Consider the following 12,495-nt stretch of genomic DNA (forward strand, 5'->3'; position numbering starts at 1 on the left):
GAGATTTTCTCAGCTTTTAATGCCGGATGACTCATGTTCATAGAAAAATAAAGCTAATCTCATATTTATTGTGATACAGATCTAAGACCTAAGGTATGAACTAGTGCAATGTTTCCCTTTTTCAATTGGAAGAGATGCATATCTTTCAGACACATAAAGCAATCCAGTAAAATCTATGGTGACCTAGAGGATGCATGTAAAACTTTAAAACATTGAACTGAGCTTACAGGTGTACATGTTAAGACAGTTGTAAATGAATGCATGTATGGTGTACTTAAAAAAAAAAAAAAAAAATCTCGTCAGTATTCAATTAAAAAAACAAAAAACGACTTTAATTTTACCATAATTATCCGATCATGTACTTTAAAACAAACTGTTAGGCTAGATATTAATCAGACATGTTTTTCCGTTTGTAAGTATTTAATTTGCAGGTAGCAAGTGTAAAGTTTGAAATACAAACGTTCTGTACTAAAATATTTAAAGACAGGAGTCCACACAGAAGCATACAATTAATAACTACATGGGGAAACTGAATAGATTTAAATAAATCCTTAAAGGGACATTATATTCACCAGAACAAGATTTTTAAGCGAAAAGGCAGTATATGTTAATATTACAGCACAGGAACACCTCTAAAGGCCACTCATCAGACCACTCCTTACTGTCCAGCACTGACGCTCATGGAAGCGCTGAACATTTCTAATAGAGATGCATTAATTCAATGCATCTCTGTGAGGAGGTGGTGATTGGCCAGGGAGGGGTTTGCCTCCGACCCTGACCTGTCTTGTGCCAAGATCATCAGAACGGATGATCTCTCAGCCAAACCTGATGAGGTCAACCAAGGAGGCGGATCAGGGGTGGAGCCAGCGCCGTTGAAGCGGGTCAAGGGGGGCTAAATAGTATTTTTAACACAATAGGGTTACGAATGCATGTTTGCATTCCTGACATTATAATGTTCCTTTAAGAACATATCAGAATAGCATTAAACATAGAAAATGTTCCTTAAAATTGACAAAAAAATGTCATGTTAACCTTTTATAACCAGGACATTTGCTTGTCAGTAAAATAACATTTGCTGGTCACTAAAATAAGTCCAGGTAGGGTTCATAAACACCATCCATTACACATAGACAGATCCCCAGGCCAGAACGGATGTACCAAATCATATTGCTCCACTTATTTCCCCACTGAAAACAATTAGCCGAGTGTTCTATGCCTGGCACATCATTAAAGTGACTGTTTAGAAGGGCTTATTTAGAAACCACTTTACAGTACCATGCTACACACATTATCCCACACTATACATGCATCAAATATGTGTAGTGAGTTGCACAATGTGTGTGCAGATATACAACACATGAGCATGATTGTGTGTATAATATACCTCCCATGGGCCCCTCATTAAGAAGCAGTCTTGTTTGTGAAACCAAAAATCATAATTTACTTTTTATTACTTTTCAGCTTTCAAAAATCATGTACGGTTCAAGCGACAAACCAAACATTTTGTTTGCAAGTTATCTGCATGTTCTGTTAACTGAAATAGGCTCAAGACATACATTGCAACGGCTAATTCAACATTGATGTATTTTTAAATAATACTAAAAAGAGAGCGCAATATGAAATTAAAGCAAATGTCCTAAACAAAAAGTCAAGATATAGTTAGAATAATACAGTGAATATAGTACCCTCTGGTACTTAGACAGTAATAGCAGCTAAAACGAAAAGAATTCTCCCAAATTCTAAGAAACAAATTGGCATATGAGTTTCAGCGCTTAGTAGATATTCCCCTTTAAAAATAAAAAGGGGGCATTTAATATGAAAAAAACAATAATATAAAAAAATCATATAGATCACAGAAAAAAGAAAAAAAAAAAAAAAAAGGGAAAAAGATAAAAATGTGTCCAAATGTTCTATCTGTAACAAAGTCCTGAACAAAAAATCCAAATTTCGTAATGATTTGCAGGGACTCGAAAGTGAGTTGAGATACCTTTAAAAAAACGGAGACAGGGAAAGATACATAGCGTAATACTGTATCAAAAAGGTATTTATTGTCCAATATACAGGAACAAAGTTAAAAGGATCCCCCCCCCAACATAAGACTCTTACATAAAATAAAATGTAGTACTCATCGTAATATATATTGCAGGCAAATAGATCTGTCCCAGCGGCTTGTGTGTTTCCCTATGACAGCTCCTCTCCGGTGCACTCGGGTAGGTTGTCGGTAATATGCTCAGAGGGAAAATGCTGGCTGGAAAAACCGGCTTCTGGTAGGCGCTGGTGCAGTCTGCTGCAAATGGTAGTTCTCAATGAAGAAAAAAGCACCCTATCGACGCGTTTCGCCCTTCCACAGAGGGCTTTTTCAAGATAGGTGCTTGAGGCTTGATGTGGCAGTTTTATACCTTGCCGGGTAAAAAAATTTAAATTTCTTAAAGGGATACACTCCTTTTTTTTGAAAAATGAATGAAAAATAAATGTTTTACATAGGGGAGAGCTGAGGAAAGCTTGCTTATAAAACATATGATAAAATATAGTAAAATACAATGTTTATATGGACTAAAATTAGTGCATCTGCACTCATAACACATCAAATTGAAATTGAAATATAAAGCTACTCTGTAGTGATACTTATTACAAATTTATAGATCTAGCTTAATTCTGACATAATTATTTACGTTTGTCATGGAACAGTCATAAGAACAGACATTTGCAATAATTGCATATAATCACATTTTGATGTGGTATCATTAATTGAAAGTGTTTAAATTGTATTTAAATTATGTATTAGCATAAGGACAAGTATAGTCATACTGTAAATGGTTTCGGGATATATACTTTGTTTCGAGTTTTCCCATCAGGACTGAAACTCAATAACAAGACATCCTAAAGCGTGATAATTTTATAAATTTGTAAAAAAGAAAATTTTTAGAGGAAAAAAAAAAAAAAAAAAAAAAAAAAATGTTGGATTCTAAATCTTTGGATGAACCTAGAGCTCAGAGCCCATGGTTAAGACAGAAACACATGAGAAGATATGGAGACTAATATACTACTTCTTTTCTAGAAAAGCTCAGAACTTGAGAGAAATCTGGAATTTGAGGCTTAAGCTATTTCTTTTTAGTAAGTGATAATCCAAAGCTAATTACAGTTCCGGTTCTCCTTTATAGTATGTTAGCTAATTCTAGTTCAGCATTCAGACCCAAAGGGGTCAGGGTCTTTAAGGTATAGATCCAGAACATTTCCCGGTATGTTAGGGTTTTGCTTGGTTCGCCTCCCCTCCATGGTATTTCCACCTTCTCTATCCCACAGTATGAAAGAAGTGTTGGATCTCTGTTGTGGTGTGTTCTAAAGTGGTTGGAGAGAGAATGTTGCTCAAAGCCCCTTTTGATGTTGTAGACATGTTCTCTGAGTCTAATTTTGAGTATCCTTTTTGTTTGACCCACGTATTGGAGGCCACAAGGACACTCCAACTTGTAGATCACTTGTTTGGTATTGCAAGTGATGCAGTGTTTGATATTGTAGGTTTCTTTTGTGACTGATGACTGGAAGGAGGTTTGGTTTTTTCCTTTGGAACTGGTTTTACATATGTTACAGTTCCCACATTTGTAGAATCCCTTTTGACTTGTTAAAAAGTGAGTGGGTTTCATAGGTTTATGATAACTATGAACTAATCTATCCTGTAATGTAGGGGCCCCCCTGAATATTATCCTGGGTCGTATAGGTAAAAGTGTGGCTAAAGCCGGGTCTTGCCGGAGTAGATGCCAATGCTTTTGTACACTCGCCTTTATAAAGTTCGCTTGTGCACTATAGTTGAACACCAACTATAGTGCACAAGCGAACTTTATAAAGGCGAGTGTACAAAAGCATTGGCATCTACTCCGGCAAGACCCGGCTTTAGCCACACTTTTACCTATACGACCCAGGATAATATTCAGGGGGGCCCCTACATTACAGGATAGATTAGTTCATAGTTATCATAAACCTATGAAACCCACTCACTTTTTAACAAGTCAAAAGGGATTCTACAAATGTGGGAACTGTAACATATGTAAAACCAGTTCCAAAGGAAAAAACCAAACCTCCTTCCAGTCATCAGTCACAAAAGAAACCTACAATATCAAACACTGCATCACTTGCAATACCAAACAAGTGATCTACAAGTTGGAGTGTCCTTGTGGCCTCCAATACGTGGGTCAAACAAAAAGGATACTCAAAATTAGACTCAGAGAACATGTCTACAACATCAAAAGGGGCTTTGAGCAACATTCTCTCTCCAACCACTTTAGAACACACCACAACAGAGATCCAACACTTCTTTCATACTGTGGGATAGAGAAGGTGGAAATACCATGGAGGGGAGGCGAACCAAGCAAAACCCTAACATACCGGGAAATGTTCTGGATCTATACCTTAAAGACCCTGACCCCTTTGGGTCTGAATGCTGAACTAGAATTAGCTAACATACTATAAAGGAGAACCGGAACTGTAATTAGCTTTGGATTATCACTTACTAAAAAGAAATAGCTTAAGCCTCAAATTCCAGATTTCTCTCAAGTTCTGAGCTTTTCTAGAAAAGAAGTAGTATATTAGTCTCCATATCTTCTCATGTGTTTCTGTCTTAACCATGGGCTCTGAGCTCTAGGTTCATCCAAAGATTTAGAATCCAACATTTTTTTTTTTTTTTTCCTCTAAAAATTTTCTTTTTTACAAATTTATAAAATTATCACGCTTTAGGATGTCTTGTTATTGAGTTTCAGTCCTGATGGGAAAACTCGAAACAAAGTATATATCCCGAAACCATTTACAGTATGACTATACTTGTCCTTATGCTAATACATAATTTAAATACAATTTAAACACTTTCAATTAATGATACCACATCAAAATGTGATTATATGCAATTATTGCAAATGTCTGTTCTTATGACTGTTCCATGACAAACGTAAATAATTATGTCAGAATTAAGCTAGATCTATAAATTTGTAATAAGTATCACTACAGAGTAGCTTTATATTTCAATTTCAATTTGATGTGTTATGAGTGCAGATGCACTAATTTTAGTCCATATAAACATTGTATTTTACTATATTTTATCATATGTTTTATAAGCAAGCTTTCCTCAGCTCTCCCCTATGTAAAACATTTATTTTTCATTCATTTTTCAAAAAAAAGGAGTGTATCCCTTTAAGAAATTTAAATTTTTTTTACCCGGCAAGGTATAAAACTGCCACATCAAGCCTCAAGCACCTATCTTGAAAAAGCCCTCTGTGGAAGGGCGAAACGCGTCGATAGGGTGCTTTTTTCTTCATTGAGAACTACCATTTGCAGCAGACTGCACCAGCGCCTACCAGAAGCCGGTTTTTCCAGCCAGCATTTTCCCTCTGAGCATATTACCGACAACCTACCCGAGTGCACCGGAGAGGAGCTGTCATAGGGAAACACACAAGCCGCTGGGACAGATCTATTTGCCTGCAATATATATTACGATGAGTACTACATTTTATTTTATGTAAGAGTCTTATGTTGGGGGGGGATCCTTTTAACTTTGTTCCTGTATATTGGACAATAAATACCTTTTTGATACAGTATTACGCTATGTATCTTTCCCTGTCTCCGTTTTTTTAAAGGTATCTCAACTCACTTTCGAGTCCCTGCAAATCATTACGAAATTTGGATTTTTTGTTCAGGACTTTGTTACAGATAGAACATTTGGACACATTTTTATCTTTTTCCCTTTTTTTTTTTTTTTTTTTCTTTTTTCTGTGATCTATATGATTTTTTTATATTATTGTTTTTTTCATATTAAATGCCCCCTTTTTATTTTTAAAGGGGAATATGTATTTTTAAATGTCAAATACCAAATCGAATGCTTCTAAAGTAACTATTTTAATGTTCTATTTGCTATATTTAATAAATTATATGGCTTGAATGTAAGACCAAATAAACATACTGATGAGACTGTGAATCTCCGTTAAAATTAACATTCTAAAGAACCAAAATAACAGCTACACCTAAATCCTTGGATAACATATGTGCTTACCTAACATCCTGTTCCAGCCTGGACATGTGGTCTTTGAGATGATCAATTTGAGCATCTTTCTGGCGTATAGACTCTATGAGATACTGGTACGGCTGATGAACTTGACTCAATAAGGAATTTGCTCTATCCAGCTTTTATAGGTACATAAGAAAAACAGATCAAATAATTATTTCATTAGAAGATAATAAAACTCAAAGTAAAAAAAAACCAAAAAGCATTTTTTCGACACATATGGTATGCAAATACACCTTTCTTGAGAACTGGACATTATGATAAACAGAACACCTTAATATGCATTTTTAAATATTCACACAATTTCATTGAAATTCTAATGCCTTAAAATTCTAAACTACTTTTCTGACATGGGTCCAAATGATGCATACCACAATATCTTGGCAAGTAATGCCTCAGCTTTCCATTCTCCAAAAAAATGTACAAAGAAATTACACACACACATAGTAAATTCTGGAGAAATCCATTGCTAGATTATTCCTATTGAAGAGGAGTTGGAAAGGCAATAAAGATGCAGTGAATTTATGTTGACCCTGATCAATATGATGAATTTGTTCCCACCAGTACAACTGATGCAGTTAAGAATTATTGATTTAAGATTTAATATACAAATTGTAAAATACATGGAATACACCTACCAGAAAATGAACAATGGAGAATGGAAAACAAGCTAAGAAAATATGTCATATGTACCTATGTATATCAATTAAAAATGGTAGCTCCTGGGGAGCGCTTTCATAATTATTATAACCTATTATTATTTTGGACAGTGTAGAGGCTGTCCTGAGCATGGTTTGCACTCATTTAGATAATTAGCATTCCTAATCTGGTCATTATATATTTGTGTGTGCATAAATATTGTTGTAAATTAAAATAAAATACATAAATATTTGGGTTGTCAAATTATTTAATAATTTAACACATTTACTTCCTGTCCATTTCAAACAGTATTGATTTTTGGGGACTATGAGTGATGGATATATACTATAGTTCCCTGAACTTTGGACTACATAAAGTAGTTTTTTTTTATATATAGAAGTCTACCTTGCATCCTGCGACTTTGGTGAGAATTCTTAAGACAAAATAAACCAATGTATTACACAAAGATGACAGTGTTTTTGTAAAGTATACAAACTAGATGATATCTCCTTGCAAACATATACACAATCAAAAACTATTTAGACTGTTTATTGTAAAGGTTGCTCAAAGATCTTTAAAATCAGAGATATATTTTTTGCTGTTCATCTGAATAAGATATGTATTGTTCTTGGAACTCTCCTCCATAGAGGCACAGCAGCTGCAAACTATAACCAAAAATAAATTATTTGATGTAGTGTGAATAGGATATCTTAAGTAACATTTGGCAAACACGACAACAAACTCACATGCCTTGGCAATAAACTAGTATATACTTATTAATACACTACTTAAGTGAGTGTGCATGTGCTCAAGCTGTAAACATAAGACAGCCACTAGAGGTAGATTCAACCCTGATTTCTACAAAAACAGCAATGTTTTACATTGCAGAGTTAAAACTAAAAGGCCACTGCACCCAGACCAGAGATTAAGTGCTCTGGGTGACTATAGTGCTCCTTTAACTACACTATCTCTATTCCTAGTTAAAAAACTGTAGTGGTCTGCAATTTCATGCTCAACTTAAAGCAGCACTGCCAATTTATGAAAATCTCACTGAGACAGTGTGGAGATTCCACTGAATTTGAAAAGCAATCAAAACAATACATGACATAAAGTAGGGACCACTTTGTCTCATTTAAGAAACAAATGTTTGTAGCTTCAGCTTTCACATTTGCTGTAAGGTGCATATCATAACTACTTACTATCAACAAGCAAATAAAAGGAAAATAGGTCTTTATTATTATGCATGTTTCTCTTTAAAGGCTAAGTCCAGCCACCATGACCACGTCAGTGATCTGAAGTGCTCATGGTGGTAGGAGTCTGTGTGTGAAGCGTTTCTGCTTGAAATTATGCATATCCAGAGAAATTTGCACATGAGTGCAGAGGTCTAGTTACACTCCAGACACATATCACTTTGTCAGCCCGGAACTCTGTTCCAGACTGCCAAATGTCAATTCTGCGCAAAGAAAATCAGTCTGTCGTTGCTACAGAATGTTGTTGCTTACAGGCATAGAACCTGCAAGGGTAAGTATCCTCTCCCCTCCCTCTGTGCGCTTCATCCACTCCCTGAATCACGGTTAGTTTTATTAATGACCAGCCTTCCTACCCTCTCTCTTTTTTTTGTCACCTCAGAGTGCAAATTCATTCTGAGCCTGCAAAACGTCCAATCATAGGTTTTTCTATGCGATGCCTATGATTGCATCATGCATTGCCCTTGTTGATGTCAGGCAAAAGAGAGAGATCGGTGCCGAAAAGTTAATCCGGGTCTGGATTACAGGTAAGTAGTTTTTTTAGCGCTTTATTTTCGTGATGCAGAAACATACATATAAGCTTGTAGTGACATAATTGTTAAAGCATACATGACAATAAAGATCTGGTTATGTCAGATTACTGCACTCAATGTTTGTGTTAAAAAGAAAAGTATAACAAGCAAAAGAATAACAAGCAAGATCAATATCCTGTCTCAGAGTGAAACCCAAACTGTTAAAGGAGAGGCATTCTTGGCAGGATGAGTTTTAGGTAGGTATGGATGAACTATCAAGATGACAAGAAATATCAGGAGCATGGAAAAGGCAAAAGACAAGTAAGCTATATCAATTGACTCATTGCATATGTTATAAACCACGAGACCAGAAATCCTGGCACAGTTTGTCAAATCTGGCCTCAAAACGCTGCACCCAGTCCAAGTCGATTGGATGGAGTGGAGGTCTCAACGCGGAGGCCATCTTTGAATCGCCACACTGGCAAATGAACAGGCTGTCTACTGCAAAGTAGAGAGCATACCAAGTGGGGATCGGGATAATCCAAGGATAACGGGGGGATCAAGGGCTTCCGTCGGGTCACTGTGATATGCAAGGCCCAGAGCGGGAGATCGGCTGCCTCTCCCAGTCGATGGGCTGCCACTACAAGTAGGCGGAATAAGTGTGCAGAAATGAGAATTTCCCCCTTTAGTCAGGATGTCTGCTGTGCTTGGTTCTGAGCATTTTGCTGGTATTATCATGCAGTTCTAGCTGAATTAAAACTGTTTCAGGCAGGAGCTCCTGGAAAGCACGTCTTGACTGCTTGAGAGTCAGGCCCTGCCCCACAGGTACGTTTTAAGTCTCTTTTTTATTTAACATTTTAAAATTAGTGGGAAATAATAGAACGCAATTCCGTGTTGCACATCATGAATCTTTACTTGGATTTTGCCAAATACATACTCAATAGAGGAGAGCTGTAGTTGAACAATACTAGAACAGTTTCCGGTTAGATGCCCCTTTACTAATCCCAAAAATATTTACTGCAGAAACCTTATACAGGCTTTCTTTTTCTTCACTTTGAAAAACAACTAAACACAGATGCAAGGACCATATGAGTATAAATAGCTCAATAGGGAAAAAAAACTACACAGGTTCAGAGGCTATTTAAAGTCTCCTGACTTTAAAACAGAGTTCATCCGTATGTCTTTGCTGATTAATTCTCGTGTATTTGATAGCCTTGATAGTTTTGAACAGATTGCTCCAATTTTAGTAACCAAATTCCTTATTTATTTAAAGTAAAGGTTTCCTAGTTACAGTTAAGATGAAAGCAAACAAATACCAAGAGTGCTATGTGAAAAGACAGGCAATTTATTTACACTGTGTGGGCTTTTCAGGCTAATTATGTTGTTGTTCTAAACAGAACACTTTCATACATTTTTCTATTACCTGCAACATTGGGTGTTTAAACATTTTCTAAAACTGGATATTTCAACTTTACATACATTGGGAAAATGTGCCTATTTATTGAGAAAACTAACATATATGAAAATATTAAAATAGGCACATGAAGCTTGGGAAGGCAGTAGATGGCCAAAGGAAGACCTGCAAAAAAAAACCTTGACATGTTTATCGTATGCCAAAGATGTCAGTTAGGACACAGACACAGCAATTATACCAGGAGAAAGTGTCTCTGGCTCCCCATGCCGGCACTGGCAGATTTGTAGTTGGTCCGTAATTACTTCAACATACAGCCTTCCTCTAAAGGGAAGATTTTTATCAGGTTGGTCCTTTTGTTAAAATTGTGACTGTTCTCTCTATCTTAGGCAAAAGTAACAAGCTAGTAACGAGGGAATTGAACATTTCAGTTCAGAATAGCCCAATAGGAAATAATGTCTAAAGCCGATTTGCTTCCAGCTCAGCCATTCTGACTGAAAATTTTAAATCCACTGGTCAACCGAGGACAAAATTCAAGTTTATCAAGCTGACAGAGTAGGACATTGTAGTTGGATACCACCAACTGTATAATAGGTTGACCACACCTGCAATCAAGAATCAAAAATAGAAAAGCTGAGCGGGGTTATAAGTTTTATAGTTTTTTTCAATTTGACATTTTTTATTGGTTTTAGCAGACAAGTTCAAAATACAGCCAATTGATTAGCGATGTCAACACCTAATGTATACATTCATGTTACATTGTAGCATATCCATGTATCCTTTCGTAGACAATTTTGGGTGCATTTTCCAATCGCAGGAACCCATTTGTATTTTCACTTAATATTGAATTTGTGAAAGAGAAAAACCAAAGAGGAGGAAGCAAGAATAGTGAAATATGATAGAGGGTGCAGTAACGAAGAAAATAACTAGTGGGATAGAGAAGAGGACTGGAGGAGTAGATGAGAATGCTCACTTCAGGGGCCCACCCTGCCGATACTGGAATTTCCCCGGCTCCCTGATCCACCAGATCCACAGTCTGGACACAGTCTGGACACTGGTTACACCAAGGTAGGTGTTTATTGGGGAGGGGAAGCAATTTTGTAAAATATTATTATGTCCAATTGAGTGTGATTTGGTTTAGTAGGTGTGTGAAGTCTGGTGGCTTCTTGGATTTCCAGTGTCTTGCAATTAGGAGATTTGCTGAGATAAGTGTATGACATATGATTGCTAGGTGAGTTTTGGGCATTGTCTCAGGTAAGATGAACAACAGGTAGATTTCTGTTGTGAACGCAACTGGGGTTTGCAGCATGTCCGACAGGAGCTTTGCTACTTTGACCCAGAAAGGTCTAATGCGGGACCATGTCCACCATTTGTGGAACATTTACCTAATTTCTTGTTCACATTGCCAGCAAGTGCTGGGGAAGTTTGGCCATAACATGTGTATCCTCTCTGATACCAAGTACCAGCGGTATAGAATCTTCCTTTGGAGTTCTAAGTGTTGAGCACAAGAGATTAAGCCTTAATGTATCGTGAATGATCTTTTCCACTGGGTCGAGCTGATCTCGGACCCCACATCTCTGCTCCATGCCTCTTTGTATGGTACTTGTGGTGGTGTTTGCCTGTAGCATCAACACAACGGTTTCTCAGGGAGTTTTCATGCCATGCATGCTTTTTCAAACTCCGAGACAGTGCATTTATCTGTTGGTATAGGCCTTGCGGGCAGGTTATTGGAGAGTAGAGATTTTATTTGGTATGAGTCCGGGAGGTAGGTCATATTGCTCCTTTAGGTTTGGGAATGTGTTGAGGAATCCATCTTGGTATAGGTGACAGTGGGGCTACATTTTGAAATTAGATACATGGTGTGTTTAATTTGTAAGAGGAGTTAAACCTAGGATAAAGGGAAAGTTCTTGATTTTTTTCCCCAGTTTTAGGTTTTGAGTGCTTAAATTTGGGACTAGGGAGAGAGTTTTGGAAGAGATTGCATTTAAAGTTAGTGAAAACAGGATTGTTTATGGCACAGTTATGCCAATTTTGAAAGGTTATTTGCAAAGTACTCACCTTTCCATGATTGATAGTACAACTGCATGAGCTGCTATACCCTGTGTGTCACTTAATGGAGTCCCTACTTCTCCTGCAAAGCATTACCTGTGTGAAATGCGGTTTCATTCATGGGCAGATGGGAAGTGATCCCTTCTACTTCCTGCTCAGCATCGCAGTTTTTTTTACACTGTCTGTAGCTGATCATGCAGTCATGTTATCAAGCAGGGAAGGCTGACTGGACTAAAAAGGAAACTGGTCAAGGCTCCTGGTACTTACCTCCATGACCTGCTGACCTAAGCTAAAAAAAAGCACATTATAAGAGCTGTAAATAGGCACCCTCTACATGACAAGTACATGTGGACAGGTGCTTCTAAGTGTCCCTAAACACCACTGTTAAACTGCAGGTCCCAGAGCAGGGGTGGGAAACTATCAACACAACAGATGTTGCAGACTGTCTCCCCGACGCTTTGCCAGCATTATTGCTGTAAAATTTTGAGAGATGTAGTCCACAACATCTGGAGTGCCAAAGGATGCCTACCTGTGCCCTAGGGTAACCTTGCATGTAAGAATAGCCCACACCTTTCTTTGTGTTACATCATT

At 37.1% G+C, this 12,495-nt stretch overlaps 1 protein-coding gene across 6 annotated transcripts in view; it reads right to left on the reverse strand.

Moving 5' to 3' along the window:
• PIBF1 (progesterone immunomodulatory binding factor 1) overlaps window positions 1–12,495 on the reverse strand; it is a 184,401-nt gene that overhangs the window by 63,026 nt on the left and 108,880 nt on the right. For all 6 annotated transcript variants that reach the window (XM_063425936.1, XM_063425933.1, XM_063425934.1 and 3 more), the window contains one exon: window positions 6,035–6,165. In XM_063425936.1, coding sequence (XP_063282006.1) covers window positions 6,035–6,165 — 131 coding nt within the window. The remainder of the gene's footprint in view (window positions 1–6,034; window positions 6,166–12,495) is intronic.

Source organism: Pelobates fuscus, chromosome 1 (assembly GCF_036172605.1).
Source record: "Pelobates fuscus isolate aPelFus1 chromosome 1, aPelFus1.pri, whole genome shotgun sequence".
NCBI lineage: Eukaryota > Metazoa > Chordata > Amphibia > Anura > Pelobatidae > Pelobates > Pelobates fuscus.